At 49.6% G+C, this 23111-nt stretch overlaps 1 protein-coding gene across 1 annotated transcript; it reads left to right on the top strand.

Moving 5' to 3' along the window:
• Nucleotides 1–23108, top strand: ATP1A2 (ATPase Na+/K+ transporting subunit alpha 2). The gene is made up of 21 exons (XM_019649715.1): nt 1–116; nt 5004–5108; nt 5305–5364; nt 6859–7062; nt 8067–8180; nt 8445–8579; nt 9265–9382; nt 11203–11471; nt 12338–12536; nt 12666–12775; nt 12932–13066; nt 13794–13983; nt 14119–14294; nt 18073–18209; nt 18672–18822; nt 18899–19067; nt 19304–19458; nt 19644–19767; nt 19967–20112; nt 20315–20445; nt 23003–23108. The coding sequence occupies exons 1-21, from the start codon at nt 105–107 to the stop codon at nt 23106–23108; spliced, it is 2946 nt and encodes a 981-aa protein (XP_019505260.1). The 5' UTR covers nt 1–104.
• The last annotated feature ends 3 nt before the right edge of the window (nt 23109–23111 follow it).

The following is a 23111-nucleotide window of genomic DNA, read 5'->3' on the forward strand; positions in this document are numbered from 1 at the left end:
TGGCCCTCTGTCTGGTTGCCTGGGTCTCTGGCCATCCCAGACCGCAGTGTGAATCCTCCCGCTGATCTGTCCAGTCTAGATCCCCTCAGCCACTCAGCCCCAAGATGGGCCGTGGGGTAAGTATCCCCGAAGAGTAAGGGTTCCTCTGTGGGAAGAAGGGCTCTCTGGAGGCGGAGGGAGGCTAGCGGGAAAGGATGAATGGGATGGGATGTGGAGGGAGAGGCAGAGAGAAGCTGAACTTGGAACGCACAGTCTCCTAGCGACAAAGTAGCGCGCAGACCCACCACTCATGCCCAAGAGCTTACCTCTTCCGCACCCCCACAATTGGCCCCACAGCCCACCACGTGCACCCCCTCCAGCTCTTCCTCCACCCCATTCCGCATCTCTGTTCCTCCACTCTCACTGCGCCTCCTGGCCTCCCAGCTGAAGGGATATCTGACACTATTGAGCCTCCCTGCCTTTGCCACCCCCTGAGAACATTCATTTCTCTGGGAGTCCCCGCCTGAGACGATGGGAGTCTAATTTAAGGTTAGAGAGGGGCAGGAGAACATCCGCTCCTGAGTCACCAAACAGTTCCGGACACCATCTCCAGGGTCCCTGAGTTCCAAGGACAGCTGAGAAGGGTGCAGGAGGAAGAGTAATGTGTCCCCAACCCCCAGCCCAGCACCCCTCCAGATATCCCAGGGAACATTGTCCTGGCCATGGGCTTTGAGGACTTTCCCAGAGGCTGGGGAAAGCTGCCTCCCCGCCCCCACCAGTCCGCCCCTGCCTGTGGCATTCTGCAGCACTGGGTATGCCAAGGGGAAGGTTAACAACCAATGGAGGCGGGGGAGGCACCAGGCTTTGGATACTTGGAAATGAAATTTCCATATGGAGAAAAGTGGCCCAATCCTTTTATACATTGTGTGCACTACTTTTCTTTGTGCAATGCTAGGCGCGGAGGGGAAGGGCCAAGCAGCCATGGGAGGTGTTAAGAAAAGAGGGGGCCTGTGGGGAGTTTCTGAGCCCAGGAGGGATCAGGCAAGGGCATGTTATTGCACTGAGTTTAGCAACTGAGAAAACTCTGAGCTTGGACACCAGGGTTCTTGAGCTAGGATGGGAGCTATAAATAGAACGTGTGTGCCCATGGCATCTGCGGCCCATGTGCTTTCCATAGGCTGGAATTGATACAGATATTCATGGATGAGCACCTAAGTTTGTGTCTCAGCGGGCAAATTTGGGAACCTATAGGTCTCCAAGTGTGGATGGGCATCACTGTGACTGTGTGGGGCTGTGTGAGGGTCTGTGAGGAGCCGTCTCTGAGGTGGGGGCTTTATGGAGGAAGAGGTGACAACCATGGGAAGATATGCTGTCTTGGGCTCTTCAAGCTGCACCTTGGCATCTCTCGTTCGCCAAGGGAAAGGGAGTCCCAGAGGAGGTACAGGACCTCTGAGGAGAGGCCAGGTGACCTTCCACTCCCCCATCCCGAGTGGAGAAGAGGGAGGTAGCCTTCTCCCCTACTCCACCAGCTCAAGGGGTCCTGCTTGAAAAGCCGTTTGACCTTGATGCCTTCAGGGGGCCCCAACTGCTTGGGGGGGGTGCTTCTCCCCCAGCATCCATGAAGTCCCCTTCCCTGTCACCCCCAGTAGCAAGTCATGGAGCAGATCCAGTTCTGCTTGGACTGAGAGGCTGGGTGAAGTGGGGGGACTTAGGGCTGAAGCTTGGAGTGCAACCTGCCAAGGGACCCCTGAGGAGGGAAAGCAGCCCCATCCTTTACCCCCATACTCCCCCTCTTTCCCCTGGGATTCATTTTGCCTCCAACCCTTTTCCTCTGCATTGTACCTCCAGAGCAAGACATAACTGTTACCCCATCACACTGTGGCCATGAAGGGCAGCGTGGGAGTTGGGGGAAGGGACGGCACTGGTGGGAGGGAGCTGACCGGCCAGCTCCAGCTGCCACCGAGAGGCTGCAGTGGGGGGAGCAGTGGCTGACTTCCAGCTTCCCCCACTCTGTCCCAGCCCCTGGCTTCCTCAGAAAGAACTCTCTGTTCTCCTTTAGCATTCAAGCCCCGACTGGGACTTGTGGTTGGGGGAGGGAGGACCAGGGTTGGGGGGTGGGGGGGGTCTCTGCTTCCTCTCTTTCTTTCTTCCCTGGGCAGCCTGCTGGCCCCAAATCTCTGCAGGCTCCTGGCGACAGAGGCTGAGATCCTTGCCAGGGCAGGAGGAGGGGAAAGGGGCCGTGTGTCCCAAAAGCTCGGTGCCTGCCTGCAGGAGAACAGGGTGGGGGCTGAGGGGAGGAGGGCTGCGTGGGGTTGCTGGTTCAGCCACCATCCCACATGCCCCAAGTGCGTGGGTTGGACATGTTTAAAAACTATGCATTTTATTCTAAGCTTCATGAACCAAATGTACAGAAATTCTCAGGTCCCTGCTTTTTTGCCCCAGCTGCACCCCTCCTCTGTGCACAGGCCTGGTTCCTGCCTCAGTGAAGCTTGTGCAGCCTGATTGTTTGCCTTTCATCCATGTCTCAGCCCTGTCCCACCAAGGACAGAGTTCCCAAATCCAAAGCATTTCAATCCATTCAATGAACTCCCTTAAGTCACCTGCTGAAGGGAGGGGCGGGGAACTACTCAGCAGCCCTCTCCACTCCTCTGTGGGACCGCTTCAGTCTCACCAAGGTGATCAGCCTTTAGGAAGCCAAAAAATATGAGGTCTGACAATTATATTCCCAAACTTGTTGCAACAATGTTACTAACCTTTTTTGATATCAGAGGGATTATTCATTATGAATTTGTACCAACTGGACAAACAGTTAACCAAGTTTACTATTTGGAAGTGCCAAAAAGGCTGCATGAAAAAGTTAGACGACCTAAACTTTTCACCAACAATTCATGGCTCTTGCATCACGACAATGCACCAGCTCACACGGCACTGTCTGTGAGGAGGTTTTTAGCCTGTAAACAAATAACTGTATTGGGACACCCTCCCTACTCGCCTGATCTGGCCCCCAGTGACTTCTTTCTTTACCTGAAGATAAAGGAAATATTGAAAGGAAGACATTTGGATGACATTCAGGACATCAAGGATAATATGATGACAGCTCTGATGGCCATTTGAAAAAAAGAGTTCCAAAATTGCTTTGGGTGGGGGGGGGCGGACTACTTTGAAGGTGACCGTAGTGATATTCAGCAACAAGGTATGTAGCACTTTTTCTAGGATGAGTTCGCGAATTTAATGGTCTGACCTTGTCTACTTGACTCATCGATGCAACATATGGGGACAAATGCAAACCTTAGCGTCTAGGGGACCATGGTGTCCCTCTCATTGTACACCTTCTCCTGTCCTGATGTTGTCACTGATGTTGTCCCTCTCTAGGGGCTGGATTCATGCCTATGGTCAGAGCAGCTGCTGCATTCCTGGGATTGCTCCTGACTCTGGTGGGAAACAAAAGCATTATCCTGGAGCACAGAGGGTGTTTAGGGCAGTGAACCTCGTCTGTATGATACTATGATGGTGGACCCACGTCATTACATTTGTCCAGACCCACAGAATGGAAACACCAAGAGTGAGCCCTAGTGTGAACTATGGGCTTTGGGTGATAATGATGTGTCCATGTAGGTTCATAGACTGAAACAAGTGTTCTACTCTGGTGGGGGACAATGGTTGTGAGGGAGACTTGCATCTGTGGGAGTAAGGGTATATAGGAAATCTCTGTATTTTCTGCTCAATTTTGCCATGAACCTAAAACTGCTCTAAAAGAAAAATTTTACTTTTAAAAATTGCATTATCCTGCATAAAAGAAGCAAATACATTGGCCATATATCCCACCCAGGTACCCCTTCCTTATGGAAAAGCTCATCTCTGAACACCCAGCACAGAGGCAGCCCCTGTGACAAGGACATGAAATCCTGAGGAAGGAGGACAGGGGCCTGGGGAGGAAGAGGGAGTGACAAAGCACTCGCCATGCCACCCCATGCCTTCCCCAACCCCGTCCAAGACAGCCCCACCTTGGAAAGAGAAACTTCCCACTCTCACCCCAGATGTTCCCTGTGAGACCCTGGAAGCCTGGTGGTGGTGACGAAACCACAGGCCCTGAAGAGGAAGGGGAAAATGGTGGCCTCATGAGGATCCTGCTAAAATATTTACCTGACTTCACCAGAGGACCCAGGAATGCCTAGACCTGAGAGCTATATTCATTTTAGTTTTAAATTTATCTTCAGAGACAATTTCTTTTATTTTGGGATAAATGGGGCCCAGTTGTCTTCTTACCGAGTTGTGCTTTGGGACCACAAGTCCTGCAAACTGCCTCTTGCTGGGTAGTGGGCAGGCCTGCCCAGCAGGATGGAGAGGACTCCCAGCAAATTCCGTGTCCCCATTTCCTGAACACGCTCTGATCCTCCAACTACTAACTTCTCTCAGTCCATGAACCCTGATCATTCCATTTCTACATGCACCCCCAGGCCCCGTGGCTCCCCATCCTCTTCTAGACACTTCCCTGCCCTGATCCCTGGTTCCACAAAGGCTCTTACTCCCCTAAATTCCTAACTGTCTCTACTCTTCTCTGAGTAAAGTAGCCATAGTGTTGGGACAGAGACCTCTATATGGGGCACTTGCACCCCTCACCAGCTCCTCAATCCTTCCTACCCCTTTCCAGGATTCTAAATAGTGTAAGGTGGTTGTTTAAAGTTTTTGTTTATTTTGGTTTGTATTTAGCTGCAGGGTTCTTTCAACAAACCAAATCTTAGCAAAAGCCTAACTACTAAACAACTAATAGTGGGCTGCTGAGTCCTGAGCCTTTCAGTCTTCCTTGAAATTCAAACACAGAGCCCAATGGCTCTGCCAATTGTTTGCAAACTGAGGGCCTGAGGTCCCTTCCACTCACTGTCTACCCCTTTCCTCCCCTGGAAGGATCACTGCTTTGAATCCATTGCCCCCACTCCCAGTGCCTGGGCTCCCTCCTGTGAGATAGGAATAGAGGCTCCAGCGCCATCCTCCCTGACTCTCTGGGTTCTCCCTTCCTCCTGCAGGCTGGACGTGAGTACTCGCCTGCAGCCACCACTGCAGACAATGGGGGCGGCAAGAAGAAACAGAAAGAGAAGGAGCTGGATGAGCTGAAAAAGGAGGTGGCCATGGTGAGGCCATAACCTGCCCAGTGGGGCCGTGGAAAAGGGATCCCCTAGTGGGAGAGCCGCCCCACAGCCCTGATGCACTCAGATAAGCGCATGCCCACCCCTCCCGTGCTCCTTGCCTCACCCCTCTGCCCCTTGGTGCCCACACACACTCACACTCAGCCTCCATTCCCAAAGTAATTCAGCTTCCCTTCCCCAGGATGACCACAAGTTATCCTTGGATGAGCTGGGCCGCAAATATCAAGTGGACTTGTCCAAGGTAAGTGGAGGGGTTCTGGGGCAACACCAAAGAGGTGAGAGAATCATACATCAGCAGTGTGCAAGGGACCTTACAACTATAATACAGTCCTCTTTACAGACAGGGAAACTGAGGCCCAAAGGCAAGTTACTAGTTGATGGCAGAGCCAGAACTAGAACCCAGATTCCCTGCTTCCTAGTCTATATCTCTTTTCCTCTATACCTGAAAGTCAGGGCTCCTTAGAACCCAGGCCCCAGAGGGCCTCTGGGCAGGGCTCTCCTTCCACGCCAAACAGCTTCAGTGATGCACAACCTCTCATAGGACTGACATACATGAAATTGTGGGTTGACTCATTACTATTCTTACAGTAGTATGTTGGGGCCCTGCTATATATGAAGTGCATGATAGATGCTTTACATACATTTCTCTTATCCTTACAACAACTCTGACAGACAGATGCTGTGGGCCTCTTTCTTAGAGCAAGGATACTCAGAGAGAAGAAAGAGAAAGAGAGAGAGAGAGAGAGAGAGAGAGAGAGAGAGAGAACAGCTTACCAGGGTCAGATTGATAGGAAGCAGCACAATAAGATTGCAAACCCATCACTTTGAAAGATAAAAAATTATTACTAAAAAATGTAGTGATGTAACTTCTTCCTGCAGTCCTTCCCTGATTGCCCTTTTGAAAATTCTATGCCTTCATTCTTTTTACCTTACTTTATTTTCATTAATGACACTTTTTACTCTCTGGCAGTAATATCTTTTGACTGTGTGTCACCTCCCTTAGATCATAAGCTCCGTAGGCAGGGACTTTGTGGGACTTGTTCATTTCTGGGTCCCCAGAGCTGACAATAGAGCCTGGCATGTAGTAGATGCTCAATACACATTTATTAAATAAATAAGTGGACAGATAGAAAGATAAATAAAAAGTAGAGCTCAAAAGTCTAGTAGCAGAAAGGAATGCAGACATATAATTGCAGTGCTATATGGTGAGTGCAGCTCTAGAATCATGCCTGGGATACAGTGGGATGTAGACAGGGACATCTGAACCAGCCTGGGGCTAGGGGAACAAAGCTAGGCGAGGATTTCTGGAGGAAGTGACAGGTGATGGCCAAAGCTGTGTGATTGATGGTCAATAATGTAAGACTCTTCTGGAATCCTTGATGCCATACGGAATCTGGAAGAAAGATAAGAGGAGGAACCAATTTGACATGTCTGTCCAGGGAGCCTTAACCAGGCTGCCTCCAGAGGAGATTATTGTGGCCCAAAATGTGTCTGAATCCAGTGATGACCAAAGAAGGGGCCACACTCAAAATCCTCCATAGCCTTCAAGGTCTCTGACACCCATTGCCAACACCACTTCCTTCACATGGCCTCTCTTCATGGTCCCCCACCCCTTGCAACCAGGTGGGATTTTCCTCTCCACTTGGACATTATTTCCTGCCAAGGAGCTGGTGGGAAGTGAGGGGCCAGGTTCGTTCTGGATGCAAGCTCCTACACTTCTTCTTGCCTCCCTCAGGGCCTCACCAACCAGCGGGCCCAGGACATTCTGGCTCGGGATGGGCCCAACGCTCTCACCCCGCCCCCGACAACCCCTGAGTGGGTCAAGTTCTGTCGCCAGCTTTTCGGGGGCTTCTCCATCCTTCTGTGGATTGGGGCCATCCTCTGCTTCCTGGCCTACGGCATCCAGGCTGCCATGGAGGATGAACCATCCAATGACAATGTGAGCTGGAACACCTGACCCCTGGACCGGCCCATAACTGTGTTCTCCAACCTCAAATCTCCAGTATAGTTAGGGGAGCAGGGAACAAAACCCCTAAGTCACAGTGCCCTTTAGGCTGAGAAAGAGTGAGGCATATATATAAACAGTAAGTCCCCCCGACTTATGAACATTCGCGTTGTGAACTTTCACAGATACGAACAGACCTCTCATTACTAACATTGGTAAATGGAAACAAATCGCAGAAGTAGCTCACATGTCTGCTGGATATTGTCACAGTTGTGCTGCTGTGTGCTTACTGTACAGTGCGATAGTGTACAGTAGTACAGGGCTCAATCAGAGCCCAGGATGTCCCGAAGCAAGAGGAAAAGCAGTGGTGATGTGGAGGGGACTGCTAGGAAGCGCAAAGCAATAGTCATGGAAACAAAAGCGAAAATAATTGAGAGATTAGACCGAGGCGAAAAGATGGTAGACGTCGCTCGTTCTTATAACGTGAATTGTTCAACCATTGGCTTTACATTGTATATTTGTGTCAAAGGTGTATAAAACTTACAAACGTTCTCCCGGAATGGAACTCATTCGTAAGTCGGGGACTTAGTGTGTGTGTGTGCGCGTGTGTATGCATGTGTGCGTGTGTGTGTGCATGTGTGTATTTATATATATATATATATATATCCAACACACATGCGCACACATGCGCACAATCATTCATGAATGAGAAAGCCCCTCCCTGATCCTTCACACTTAAGTGGGCTTGTCTGTTCCCCTCGGTCTTCTTTCATCCTTTAGAGAAGTCCTAGTCCTAGGAACTCCCCAAGATTTTCCCTGCACTTTCCAGTCTTAGGAGGCTGGGGACTAGAAGATTGAAGGAGAGAGAGAAGGACTTTCCTCTACCATTCTCACTCCCAGTCACAGACAACCGTGGCATTTAATGCTTATCCTGAGTGGCAGCTGCCCCTCTAGTGTTGGAAGATGGGCAGGTCCCTCAAACCCTTTCTCCTTACCAGCTATATCTAGGCGTGGTGCTGGCAGCTGTGGTCATCGTCACAGGCTGCTTCTCCTACTACCAAGAGGCCAAGAGCTCCAAGATCATGGATTCCTTCAAAAACATGGTGCCTCAGGTAGATGGCTGGGCTGGGCCCTGAGCTGGAGCATAATGTTTCTGGGAGGGTCCAGCTCATCCGTTCTCAACTTCTTGTGCTCTGAGATGGAGGCTTGGGCAGAAAAGTACCTCTAGCTCTCCATGCCAGGACCTAGTTTTTTCACGAAGGGTGCAGAGCTTCTTCTCTTCCTTAGTGGGGTTGGAGGAGAGGTGGGAGACCAGCAGGAGGGAAAGGTAGGGGTAGAGACAAGCACTTCATGAAATGCACATGACCTCCCCACAGCAAGCCCTCGTGGTGCGGGAGGGTGAGAAGATGCAGATCAATGCAGAGGAGGTGGTGGTGGGAGACCTGGTGGAGGTGAAGGGTGGAGACCGTGTGCCTGCTGACCTTCGGATCATCTCTTCTCACGGCTGTAAGGTGAGAAGACTGTGCCAGAGCAATTGGCTGGATCTAAGAAAAAGGCTGGATAGAGCTGAGAGAGACCCAGTTAAAGGTTTAAAGATCTGGAGACCAGGTCCAAATGCCAACCTCTGTACCCATGCCTCCCAGCTATACTTTGTCTCATATAGAGTGCGTTGCCTCCTTGTGTCTGTGTGTGACTTTGCCCCGAGTATCTTGATATCTACTTTATAACCATCTGGTATTGAGTACTAATTATTGTTAGATGCTTTATATACATTCACATATGCCATGTAATTTTACTCTGTAAGAATGATCTAATCATGCAGGGCTGTTGCATGTGGCCACACAAATTATGCCATGCATGACCCTAGGTGGTGCCATTTACATAGACTACAGTGTTGGTGGCAGCCCCCGTAGTTGTGCAATGCAGAGATTCTGGTTAATTTCCCCATTTTACACATGAGTAAATGGAGGCTCTGTTGGTTAAGTAACTAGCTTAAGGTCATATAAGAAGTTAGGAAGAGCTGGGATTCCAAACCAGTGCAGGGACAATAGCTGAGTAATGCTACAAATATGTGATGAGGACAAGTGTAATTTTGTCCCTTGTGTCATGGAGACGGCGTGCGGTTGGAGTCAGGAGACGGCTGGTGTGCAGGAATGCGTCTGGCGTTTGATGACCACACCCCCACTTTCTCCCCAGGTGGACAATTCATCCCTAACGGGCGAGTCAGAACCCCAGACCCGCTCCCCTGAGTTCACCCATGAGAACCCCCTGGAGACCCGCAATATCTGTTTCTTCTCTACCAACTGTGTGGAAGGTGAGAAGCTAACTGGTAGGGGGCACTCTTAACCCTAGCTCCCAGTGAGGGAGGACTCTGAATCCAGAACACCCAGTCAGGATTGGGGGCTGTGGCTATGCTTGTCAAAAGCCCTGCTACAGAGGAGGGAATTGAGGGTTCTGGGATTGGGAGACCTGACTATTACAGAAATAGTCCCTTCCAGAGAGCAGGATCTTGGCTAGGGAGGCATGACACTGTGGTATAGTTACCTCCCACAGGAAGATCTCTGTTCTGTCCACTCCAATACTGAGCAAATTCCAAAGCCTTCAAGTATTGGGCCAAGACCCCTACACACACACACACACACACACACACACACACACACACACACACGCGCGCGCGCGCACACACACACACCATACATATTCAAACACATCACACATCATGCTCACATACATCACACACGCTTATACACACATCACACACTCATACACACACATCTCACACACACACAAAACCACACACACTCGCTCTCACACACGCCCCAAGCCAGCCTTGACTCCTGAGTGTCTTGGACTTGGCTGATGCCTCCCATTTCTCCTGGGTCTGGGACTAGCTTCCTCCTTCTGTGGCCCTTGCTTTGACCAGAGCTTCAGGCTGGGGGAGGGGCCAGAAAGCTTTCATGCCAGGTAGACACTTCAGGCTACACCTAGGACTGCCCTTCACCAAGAGAAATCGTCATGCACAGGTTGCGCATTTTGCTCCATTCTTGTTCTGGGTTCTAGAGAAGATCAGAGGCCAGTAAGAGCTTTCAGGGGTGCCACCCCTTAGTGGCAGGAGTGTGAGTACAACTGAAACCTGTGCCCTCTGTGGTCATGCCAATGAACTGAGTCTGAGTTGACTCGGAGAAGTAGTAGGGGCAAGAACTGGTAGCAGAAAGAGGCCTGACCAGACCGCGGGCCTCAGAAAGTGGGCCAAAGAAGGCTTCGTACCCCACCTCCACACCTTCCCCTTCCTATTTTGTCATTGCTTGCCAGTCAGTGTATTATGTTTCTCTGGGCTTTTCCTTCCTTTAGCAAGTTGGAATTACAATGAAAGTCACCACACATTAAACTTCTAAAGTTTTAATGTGCTAAGATGCTGAAGTTTGCTCTACATTTCCCACAATTGTTAAAAATGCCTAGCAAAATATTTCCATTGCTTACTCTGAAATTGGCTTTGAAGAGAGAACAAGAAATGAATGGAACTAACATTCATTTTGAGTGCCTACTATGTGCCAGGCATTGGTCTAGGTGTATTACTGCACTATCTCATTTAATATTAAACCAACCCCCAGGAGCCCAAACAAGGATTCGAACTCATATTTAGCTGGTGCCAACACGCATGCTCTTGCCATTGTCCCACCTTACTTTCCCAGAAGGCCCCTCTTATGTCTACATAAGGGTCAGTAATTGGCTGGCTTCTATAGAGATTCATGCCTAATGTTGAGAAAGAAAATTTTAAGACTACATGGAAGATTCATAATAAGTGCTGTACTTTGTGACTTTTGGATAATAAGTATGAGATTGATTTTACTGACATATTTCAGGCAATGTTTTTCTTTCACTTATTGAGCCTCCTCATTTTGAATGTTGAGTTCATTTGCAAGGTTTTTCCTCAGACCCAAGCATAAGAGAAAATAATTTGCTGTTGTACTGAGTTTGGAATTGATCGATGCAGGGAGAGTAAACCAAGTGAAGTACAATCTGCTGCAACTCCAGGATCAGTCTTTGGCCCATTTACTCTGGTATGGTTTTCTTTTCTCAGGAAGTAGGACAGGACCCAAGGCACCCAGCTTGGTGTCCCCTCCTGTGTTGCAGGCACTGCCAGGGGCGTCGTGATCGCCACAGGTGACCGGACGGTGATGGGCCGCATAGCCACTCTGGCCTCAGGCTTGGAGGTTGGGCGGACGCCCATCGCCATGGAAATCGAGCACTTCATCCAGCTGATCACAGGGGTGGCTGTGTTTCTGGGCGTCTCTTTCTTCGTGCTGTCCCTCATCTTGGGCTACAGCTGGCTGGAGGCTGTCATCTTTCTCATCGGTATCATCGTGGCCAACGTGCCCGAGGGTCTGCTGGCCACTGTCACTGTGAGTGGTCAGGCTGAGGTGCCACCAGGGGAGGATCTTTCTACCCTTTCCTCAAACGTTCTGGAGGCTCATTGCTTCTCAGCAGTTTTTTCACTGCCAGCCTCTAAATTCACGTATCAGATTCTCATTTAATACATGGCTTAGAGTGTGAGTCTGAAAAAGACCATTTAATACATGGCTCAGAGTTTGAGTCTAAAAAAAAATCTCAGGTTGGGCTATTCCTTGGCACACAGTTTCTCTCCTGGAGCTTGTCATGGTTACCTCTTTTCACTACCCATGGAGTATTCATCTGCCCCCTGCAGTTTGGAGCTCATCTTGGCCAACTCTTCTGTAAAGGCGCTCTCAAAGGTCACCAGTGACTAATAAATCCAGTGAGCGTTTCTCCATTCCCACCCTTAACTCTGCTGCTGAAATAGATACTGCTGTCCACCTGCCTGGAATCCTCTCCTTCGCTGATCCCTGTGACATGTCACTATCCTGGTTCTTTTCTTCTCTGTCCCCAGCAGTCTTCTCCTTCTCCCTGACACTGATTCTCAGGCCTCGGCTCTCTACTCTTCTCCTTATACCCTTAGAGTGAGCCCAGTTTCCAGCACCCATTCTGTGTGGGTGACTCTCCTATCCCCACGCCCAGCTCTATGCTGGCCCTCTCTGGAGCTCTAGGCCAATGTCTTCAATTCCCTACTGGACATTTCACCTAAATATAGTCCCATGATCTCAGTTCAGCTGCTCACACCTACATCTCCCTCAGGTTTGTGGAGTAGGACAGGATCGGAGTAAGCGGAAGGGTAGAGCCATGCTCTAAGATAAGGTCATGGACATCTCCGGCTCAGGCTTAGCCCTTTTTTATTATCCTCTCTCTCTACCAGGTGTGTTTGACACTGACAGCCAAACGCATGGCCAGGAAAAACTGCCTAGTGAAGAACCTGGAAGCGGTGGAGACACTGGGCTCCACCTCCACCATCTGCTCTGACAAGACAGGCACACTCACCCAGAATCGCATGACCGTTGCCCACATGTGGTTTGACAACCAGATCCATGAGGCTGACACCACCGAAGATCAGTCTGGTAACTGGGAACTCCAGAAGGGTGAAGGGGACTGGAAGATGTCCAGAACACTGGATGGTGAGGTGGGGCGGGGGAGATACGGGCTCTAAAGGGGAACTAAGTTCCTGGTTTTCCTTCATTTCCTCCCAGGGGCCACTTTTGACAAACGATCCCCCACGTGGACGGCCCTGTCTCGGATAGCTGGTCTCTGCAACCGTGCAGTCTTCAAGGCCGGGCAGGAGAACATCTCTGTGTCTAAGGTAGGGGGTCAGGGTCGTTTTCATATCCTGCTCACTTTGTTGACGCCCAGTTTCCCCTCTCATACCCTGTGGAGGCCTCTGGGGCTCCAGTGCCCTCTCCCCTTGGTCCTCCAGCCTTCCCCAACCGCAATGTGACACTCAATTATTTTCTGACAGAGGGACACAGCTGGTGATGCCTCTGAGTCAGCTCTGCTCAAGTGTATTGAGCTGTCTTGTGGCTCTGTGAGGAAGATGAGAGACAGAAACCCCAAGGTGGCAGAGATTCCTTTCAACTCCACCAACAAGTACCAGGTCTGGTCAGGGCACTGGGACAGGGAAGGGGAGGGACAGAAATGATGGGGTGCACAAAACCAAGGGGGAGTCATCAACATGAGGAGTGGAGACATCTGAGCATCATGTCCTCTCACCCTTGCCTTATCCCCCAGGGCAGCCTGGGTGACTATATGTCTGGTTGCCATTACCCCTTAACTCCAAAACCTTCGTTCCTTACTACAACCCGTTACCCTTTTGACTCTTATTCCCAGAGTTCCCCACCCTCTGGCCACAGTTGCCCAACCCTTCCATTCCATTCAGTTGAAACATACTTCTGAAATTTCCTTAGGGTGCTCCTCAGCCTGTAGGCATCTGTTAAATGCCAAGAACACAGTCTCAGCTATGCCCTGTGTAGGCCATAGAAGTAAAGTCCCACTGAGGCCAGTATGGTGGTGGGGGATGCTGACAAGATAGCCATCCAACCTCTGGCACAGTGCCTGTCTTAACTGATCTTAATAAATATTTGTTGAGTCAATGAATGTCTCATGGGAAGGTGACTCTCAGGTTACAGGGTTGGGACTATGAGGTCCAAACACTGCTCCACACACAGAGACACTCCTTATGCTGACAAGCATTGATGGGCCAGGAGATATTTCCTTAAGGGGGAGGGTTTCTTACCAGCCTGCTCTGTTTGAGGCCCCGTGCTGGGTACTGGAGCTACCAAGACAAGGATGTCCTCCTCTGTAACTGCCTGTCCTCTCTCCAGCTGTCCATCCATGAGCGAGAAGACAGCCCCCAGAGCCATGTGCTGGTGATGAAGGGGGCCCCAGAGCGCATCCTGGAGCGGTGCTCCTCCATCTTGGTGCAGGGCAAGGAGATCCCTCTGGACAAGGAGTTGCAAGACGCCTTTCAGAACGCCTACATGGAGCTGGGAGGACTAGGGGAGCGAGTGCTGGGTAAGGGGCCGGAAGCGATGAGCAGGGCTGAGAAAGTGATCCCCAAGCTTTAGTGGCTTTCCTGAGGTGAGCGGCTTTGGGAGTGTCCAGGCAGCCATCTTGCTGTTCTTAGTCCTCCCTTTTGCACTCCTTCAGGGTTCTGTCATCTGAATCTGCCCTCTGGAAAGTTTCCTCGTGGCTTCAAATTTGACACAGATGAGTTGAACTTTCCCACAGAGAAGCTCTGCTTTGTGGGGCTCATGTCCATGATCGACCCTCCCCGGGCTGCTGTGCCAGACGCTGTGGGCAAGTGTAGGAGTGCAGGTATCAAGGTAATGAATGACCTCACTTCCTCCCCTCCACCCTCTCTTTTCATATACCAGAGGTCAAGGGACTGCAGGGGCTGCTGGCCTGGGGACACCCAGGCCGCTGGTGGTCTCCTTCCCATTGATTGTGAGAAGCTGTCATCTACAAGGAAAGGTTGACCACTGCCTTGGAGTGCTCACCCTTGTCCCTTATGCTCAGAGTGCCCCATGTCACATGCTCATCCTCTCCTTCCCTGGCATGGCTCATTCTGTTCTCATGTCAAGCTGATCTGGCACCCCTATCTTGGAGATATGGTTGTCCCACCCTTCCCAACTATTGCCCACTCTCTCTAACCATTTGAGATGGGATTATCAGGCTCCTGTCTGCACCCACTCACTCCCTCCAGAACCCCTTACACTGGGTCCGGCCCTCATCCCACCCAGCACATCACTCCCAAGGTTCTCTTATCCAACCACAATTGCTTCTCAGTGGCCACTCCCTGCTTGGTGCTATATTCGTTTTTCATTTAACAAATACTTATGGTTTACCAGCTGTGTATCAGGCACTGTTCAAGGTGCTGGAGTTCAACAAACAAACAAACCAATGTAAATTCTTGGCATTTTGGAGCTTACTTCCCTGTTTCCAAGATAACAGCTCTTTACCACTCCCCTTAACCTAGCTACTGGTGATGTCACTTGCTCCTCTTTCTTCAGCCTCTCACCTATTACCACATAAGTTCAATTCAACCTGTCTAGTCAGGGCTAGGTACTGCACTAGGTGCTGGGGATAAGATGAGTAAGACACAGACTGGCCTCTGGAGCTCATGGTCTCTCAGGGGAAACAAATGCTTTTACAATTAACCACAGAACAATCATAATAGCTAGGCTAATTGAGCACCTACTATGGGCCAGATACTCTAATAATAAAAACAGCCAATTGTTTTGTGAACTTTTATGTGAATCAGGCAGTACTGTTAATACGAAACCTGTATAATCTCATAATAATTTGTAAAAACCTTATAACGAAGCACTAGTATTTCCCCTCTTTTACAGAGAGAGAAACTGAGGCACAAAGTAACATGCCCAGGACCACACAGCTAGTAAGTGGGCCAGGATTTTAATCAAGGCAGTCTGCTATTTCTCAATGATCACGCTAGAGGGCTATTCTGTATATATGTGTATATATGTGATTTATGATCCCCACAGCACTTTGTCTCTAAGGTAGGCACCACTACCTTCATTTAAAAATAAAACAAGTTGAGACTCAGAGTGGGTAAGTAGCTTTCCCAAAATAAAACTGCTAGTAAGAAGTGGATTGGCTATTTGAATCATGGCCTGCTTCTCTGGAAGGCATATGTTCCCCCTGCTCATCAGGCTACCTCTTGCCATGATCAGAGCTCTCATGGAGGCCTGGAGGAAGTCCCTCCATGGGAAGTCAAAGCAGGGAGAAGGTAATTCTGTCTCAGGGAACTGGACAATATTTTACAGAGGGGCTGACATTTGATCTGGGCCTTGAAGGTTGACAAGTATTTTGTAAGGCAGTGAGGGAGAGGAAGACATGTGAAGGGCAGGGAACAGTGTGTACCCTGCGTGGTTAGACTGTACTGCGTATGTGCGTGGGTTGCAAGGAAAGGTGGCAAAGGAGCATCCGGAATTGAAACTGGAACCTTGGGCTAGGGCCAGTTGGAAGGACTTTGTTTAAATGCCAAACTTAGGCTTTATACTGTAGTCCACAGAGAACCACAGGTATCACGGGGTAGATTTAGCTTTTAGGCAGCTACCTGGATGGAGGGCCTGGATTTGGAGAAGAACCGGAGTCAGGGAGACAGGCAAGAGACCATTGCAATAATTCAGGCAAGGGATGATGACCAGACAAGGGCAGCAACAGGGGGGTGGAGGGGAGTCGTAACATTCGAGAAATGTTTTAAGAACTTGGTGACCAAACTGGATATGGACGATAAGAAAGACATAGGAAGCAAAAGGCCTGAATGAATGAGGGACAGTTTCTAAGGTAGGAAGTAGAAGAGTAGGCTTGGTGGGGGTGGTGGGAGTAGAGAAATGAGTTCAATTTGACCTTACATTTAAAGAGTCTATGAGACACCCAGGGAGAGATGTTTCAGGGAAAGTTGGAATATGGTTTAGAGCTCAAGAAAGAGGATCAGGACTGGAGATTTGAGTGTTATTAGTCCATGAGTGCAAAGTAAAGACATCCTAGTATGTTTTATTATATTGCCCAAGAGCAGGCCACTTAGCCAAACAAAATGGCTGCGAAGACAGCAATACCATGAAGTAGCTCAGTTAAATTCTTGGAATTTTTTTTTTATTATTTTTTTATTTTTTTATAGCTGAGCCATCCTGCCACCTGTTGGCAGCTCAGCGGCTGCTCAGCTCGGGCTGACTCGAACCGCTGTTGCTCAGAGCTCAAACTCTTGAGCGAGCTCTTAACCAACTGAGCCACTCAGCCGGCCCTAAATTCTTGATAACTATAAATTGTAATGTTTACCATTGCCTAGGCAAAAAGCATGGGTCAAGAAAGGAGAGGAGAATGAAACCCTGAGCCACACCAACATTTAGGAGCAAGTAGAGGAATAAGAACCAGTGACCCAAGGGAGAGGGTGTTAACACACAGCTAGCTAGCTTTTATTGAATGCCACTTGCTCTTCATGACAACTGTGAAAGGCAGGACTCATCTTCTCCATGTGCTGAGACTCAGCGAAGTGACTTGTCTAAAGTCTCAGAGCTGAGGAAAGTCAGCATTTACACTTAGATCAGCTGTCTGACCCCTAAGCCACTTCTTCCGCTCTTCTTGGCTGCCTCCCTGAGGAGGGTAGGAAAGTGCATGAAGAGAGTGGAGGGGAACCAGGAATAAAGGGTCCAAGGGAAGAGAGGGTTTTAGAGAGGGGTGGTGAACAATGCCAAATGCCCACAGAGGGGTCAAGAGGATGAGGACTGCAAAGATGCCATTGTTTTTCAGTTGGGAAGCCCATATGGCCTTTGGGGGGCAGTTTCAGTGAAGTGTTACGGGTGTAAGAGAAGGCAGTGGGGCCTGAAAAGGCTTCCTTTTCTTGGTATCTATGTGATTTGCCCCACAAACCCACACATGCAAATGCTATCCTAATCCATCTCTGACCTCTTAACTGGCCTCTCAGATGCCAACCACCCTCGCCATCCAACTCCGTCCATTCTGCAACATGACAATGAACATTGTCATTAAGGCAGGAATCACCTTCTTCTCATATCATGGCAAAATATCAGTGAGTAGGGTAGTGTCATTCTTGTTCTGTTCGGTTAGATTGCCTGCAGCAATTATATTGGACACTAAGAAAACCATGTCCTAGTTCTGGCTCCCTGTGACCTTGAGCAAATCACAGGTCTTTTCTAAGTTTTTGTTTCCTCATTGGTAACAGGAGGGGGCTCTAAAGGGTCCTTTTAGCTCTGACAGCCTTGTATCCTCCCATGAAATCCAAACTCCTAAACAATCTTTGAGGCATATCTTCCAAGGGACCCTTGTCAACATGTTTCTCTGTCATGGTAGTTTTCCTCCATTTAAACAAACTATCTCTGATCCCAGAGCAAAACTTGCCATTGTCTCTCCTCACCCACTCATGCAAAGACAGACAGACAGACAGACAGACACACACACACACACACACACACACACACACACACTTCCATTATTTTGACTAGGATCTATCAGCCCCACCATCTAGTGGTCTGGCTTCTTTTTACTTTGGAGAAGGAATAGGAGCAGGCGGGGAATCTTACTACTGCTGCCCTTTTCCCTTTTCTTCCTTCTTCCTGCCAGGTGATCATGGTGACCGGGGACCACCCTATCACAGCCAAGGCCATTGCCAAAGGTGTGGGCATTATATCAGAGGGCAACGAGACTGTGGAGGACATTGCAGCTCGGCTCAATATCCCTGTCAGTCAAGTCAACCCCAGGTGAGGCCTTTGCAGGACCCCCTGGGGTTAACCATAGGGTTAGGGTGCCTGAGTCTTCTCTGGAGTATCAGGATAGCACCTCTGGGAACTTTACAGGCCTTTCCTCTGGTTCCTCAGTCCTGAGCGTGTCCAGGATGCGCCACTGTTTAGCTGGGTGACTTTGGCGACGTCAACTTTCCTTCCTGAGCCAAAATTAGGATCCTATCTACACTGCAGCATAGCTATAGCAGTGAGTTATGTATGAGAAAACAAGCACACACGTAGTAAACTGTAGTAACTGTGATGATGCACATGGTGAGGATCTAGCATCACTTTCTCAGAGAGAGAAATGGGAGAAACAGGTCACTGAGCATCGAGGGAGAGGAGGATGAAGCCCTTGGGGAAACCGGAGCCCCAGAGGCAGCCAGGAGAGACAGCAGGCTGGCTAGGTCGGGAATCAGCACCTCTGCCCCTGCCCCCCAGAGAGGCCAAGGCATGTGTGGTGCATGGCTCTGACCTGAAGGACATGACATCCGAGCAGCTGGACGAGATCCTCAAGAACCACACGGAGATCGTTTTTGCACGGACGTCTCCACAGCAGAAGCTCATCATCGTGGAGGGCTGCCAGAGGCAGGTGAGCAAGGCGGCGGGAGGCGGGGCTGGGCACGTGCAGGGCCTTCACCATCCCGCTTGGCTGTACCTTCTCCCAGGGAGCCATCGTGGCAGTGACAGGCGACGGCGTGAATGACTCCCCGGCGCTGAAGAAGGCAGACATTGGCATTGCCATGGGCATCTCAGGCTCTGACGTCTCTAAGCAGGCAGCCGACATGATCCTGCTGGACGACAACTTTGCCTCCATTGTCACAGGAGTGGAGGAGGGTGAGGAGGCTATGGGCTGGGTGGCATCCGGAATGTCTGACGCCCGCACACCTGCTTCTTGTGCCTTTTACCCCGATCACAGAGTCAACTAAAGGTTCCAGGCGTCCACCACCGGCTTTAGCTTCCCTCACACACAAAATCTTCCTCTCTCAGGAAGTTGAGCAGCCACATTTCCAAGGCTAGGGGTGGGGAAGGGTCTCTCTGATCTCCCTGATGCCTTCAAAACCTCCACACAGGCCGCCTCATCTTTGACAACCTGAAGAAGTCCATCGCGTACACCCTGACCAGCAACATCCCCGAGATCACCCCCTTCCTGCTCTTCATCATCGTCAACATCCCCCTGCCTTTGGGCACCGTGACCATTCTCTGCATCGACCTGGGCACTGACATGGTGAGGCCAAGGGCTGGAGTAGGGGACAGGCAAGGCAATCATGTGGGCGCAGTGGGCAGGGATGGGCAGCAGATGAAAAGAGAGAGGCACCAGGGGCAGCTGACCCGGCTGTGCTGGTTGAAGAGAAGATAAGCACAAGGCTCCCTTCCAATGCCCTCCTCTCCTCCGCTCCACATCTCACACAGGTCCCCGCCATCTCCTTGGCCTATGAGGCAGCTGAGAGTGACATCATGAAGCGGCAGCCGAGAAACCCACAGACAGACAAGCTGGTCAATGAGAGGCTCATCAGCATGGCCTATGGACAGATTGGTGCGGCTGGGCCCTGCGGCTCTGGAGAGAACCCCAGAAAATTCTTTCCCCAGCTTTTGGAGGGAGGAACTCCCAGCAGAAGTCCAGGACAGGGGCCAGATTCCCCAGGGTCAGGGACGTCCATCTCTGGCCTATTGTCACTGGCCCCCTACAGCTCCCTTCCCTGACCCAGACCCTGCCTTTTACCCACAATCCACAGGGATGATCCAGGCACTGGGCGGCTTCTTTACCTACTTCGTGATCCTGGCAGAGAATGGTTTCCTGCCCTCACGGCTGCTGGGAATCCGTCTCGACTGGGATGACCGGTCCACAAATGACCTGGAGGACAGCTATGGACAGGAGTGGGTGAGTGGGGCTGTGTACACGTGGACGAACATATACGAGAGGGGGGCTAAACACCTGGTACAGGCGGTCAGTAGTGGCCAACTGGGTTTGGGGGCTAAGGGTGGGTTTGATGCCCAGGATTTAACAATGGCCCTGAACTGTGCTATATTCTGGTCCCGCCCTTTCCTCTCACACTGTCACCTCTCTGCCCACCCTCCCCCAGACCTATGAGCAGCGGAAGGTGGTGGAGTTCACCTGCCACACGGCCTTTTTTGCCAGCATCGTGGTCGTGCAATGGGCTGACCTCATCATCTGCAAGACCCGCCGCAACTCAGTCTTCCAGCAGGGCATGAAGTGAGCGCCCACCCCGCCAGGCACCTGCCCACCCAAGCTGAGTGGGCTCTGGGTACACTCACCAACCCACACAAGCTCACCTCCCACCCTGGGCCCAGTTCTGACAGGGGGATATCAGGTTCTAGTTACCCAGTTGTATATCCATAGCCATGTTTAAAATAGATAAGAGAAGAAGGAGTGATATGACTTTCTGATGAGTTTTATTTCTCTCCTAAAATGTACTTTGTTAAGGTCTCCTTCTAGCTTTCTTCCTTTTTACCTTCTCTCTTTCCTTCCTTCCTTCTTTCCTTCCTTCCTTCCTTCCTTCCTTCCTTCCTTCCTTCCTCTCTTCATCTCTTAATCTAGTGATACCCACCTGCATCCTTTGCCCAGCCCTACACACAGGATCTCCCCTGTTCCTCTACACTTGCGGGTAGCTCTTGACCTGTGGTGATGATGTTATCCTTGTAGAGTCTGTGAGCTGTTCAGGGTCAGGTTTAATGCCTTCTTATTTGTGAGATACCATGTGCTAGTCACTGAGGTAAGTGATTCAGCACATTGTTTAACCTCACAATAGCTCTATTAGGTAGGTATTCTTTTCAATTTATAGATGAGACCCCAAAAAGTTTAAATGATGTGGCTGAGGTCTCCCCCCTGGTAAGGATTAACCCAGATCAGTTTCTAAATCCCAAGCTCTTGACCACTACACTGAGTGGCTCACCTATCACAGAGTCTGGCACCTGGAAGGTACTTAATAACTGCTCTGCAATTGTAGCGTGAGTGATAGTAAGTGCTGAAGTTATCACTGCTGTTCTCTGTATTTTCTACTGGAAATGATGGGCACAATTCACTGAGTTTTGTCACAATTTGTTGGTATGGTAAAAAATAAAGATGCCAAAACCTCAGTAAAGTTAATAGCATTTGAGATCCTAGGGAGAGGAAAGTTAAAGTCTGTTAGATAAATAAAGGTAACATGGAGGAAGGCGATTCCACGAGCTAAAAGCACTAATGGAGAAAGTGCAGCAAAAAAGAGAACAGGAGCAGAAAGTCCAAGAAATTGGGTCCAGTTCTGGCCTGGAACCCACTGTGCTGTGCATGTGGGACACAGGAAGTGGGAACATAACTGGCTAAATCCAGCCCATTTGAGAGGCAAATGGAAAAGAACCAAAAGTCAGGTTGGGTTCAGAGGAGTACTAATACCAACAAGTCACCTGGCCAGAGGCAGCCTCTGCACCTCAGGCCCCACCTGGAGAACCCGGGCCCTCAGAGCTCCTCCCAAGATGCTATTTGCATTGTTCACAAAACTTTATGGAAATCAAGCACTTACCTGTGAGAAGGTTCCTAGGCCTACTTAAGAGTCATTCTTAGGCAGAAGCCCAGGTATGAAGTAAAGTGACCAATGTGTAGCTGTGTTTGGAAGCCAGGTAGATGTCTAATGAATTTTAAATGGGGAAATACATTCACTACTTACTACCAAATGCAGTTTGAGAGACAAAAATCTATTAAAATGTGACCTTTATTTTATTTTATTTTATTTTTTTATTGTTAGTTTCAGGTGTACAGAACAATGCAATAGTTATCCTTTTCACCCTCACAAAGTAACAACCCCCTTCCCCCCATCTATTGCCCTCCCACCCCCGATATCATGCTTATCTAAAATGTGACCTTTATAGAAGAATAGAGGGGTCTTTAGTGAGTGAAAACTTTGAGAACAAATGGCTTAAGCCATAAATAGGTGAAGTGCATGTTATAAAAGGTTGAGTAATACGACTGAGCGTTTTCCATGTTTGAGAGCTTTCCACATGTTATCTCCCATGATTTTCCCAGCAAGCCTATGATAAAAAGGCAATATCCCCATTTCACAGAGAAGAAACACGAGTCTCAGAGAAGTTAAGAAATATTGCTTATAACCAAAAGCTAGTGGGACTAGACACCACCTGACTCTAGAGACTGCACTCAGAACCTTTTTCAATATTGCTTTTCAGTCCTGATATAGTAAATATATGTTGATCACTCAATCTCCAGTCAGCTCTCCCTCTGCTAAGCACTTTACAAATGTTCTCTTTTTCATTGAATATCTACAACCAACAGCTACCAGGGACTGTAGGAGATACTGAGAATGTAGAAGACATACATGGGCTCTGAACTGAAGGAGCTTTCTCAGCATCTTGCTGGGGAGATGAGACTTTCACAGACTATTTGTCTGGAGCAATAACAAGATTATAAGATGCCTGAGAGCAGACCCCATGTCTCCAGAAGAAAGCTCGCATTGACCACAGCATCTCCAGAACAGAGCACATCACCCAACACATAAGATACATTTATTTAACAAATGAATATATGTGTTATAGACAACAGTCAGAGGTAAAATCAATAAGCATTAAAATTAGAGGAAATCTTTCTTGGGTTATACACAGTATGAGAAGAAGGTGTCTGCAGAGAGCACAGAAGATGTCATTTATGACACTACCTTCACAGCTCTCACCCCTTTCCCTTCCACCACCAGGGGCTTCCCTGCATCTTTCTCTCCTTGCCCTCCCTTCAGATGCTACCTACCCTCCTTTCTTTATCTTTCCAGAAACAAGATTTTGATTTTTGGGCTCCTGGAAGAGACAGCACTGGCCGCCTTTCTGTCCTACTGCCCAGGCATGGGTGTGGCCCTCCGCATGTACCCGCTCAAGTGAGTG

Source organism: Hipposideros armiger, unplaced genomic scaffold (assembly GCF_001890085.2).
Source record: "Hipposideros armiger isolate ML-2016 unplaced genomic scaffold, ASM189008v1 scaffold_134, whole genome shotgun sequence".
Lineage (NCBI taxonomy): Eukaryota > Metazoa > Chordata > Mammalia > Chiroptera > Hipposideridae > Hipposideros > Hipposideros armiger.

Coding starts and splice junctions, on each gene's coding strand:
- ATP1A2 (XM_019649715.1), top strand. Junction 13,067..13,793: donor ACTCCACCAACAAGTACCAG/GTCTGGTCAGGG, acceptor TCCTCTCTCCAG/CTGTCCATCCATGAGCGAGA. Junction 13,984..14,118: donor ACTAGGGGAGCGAGTGCTGG/GTAAGGGGCCGG, acceptor GCACTCCTTCAG/GGTTCTGTCATCTGAATCTG.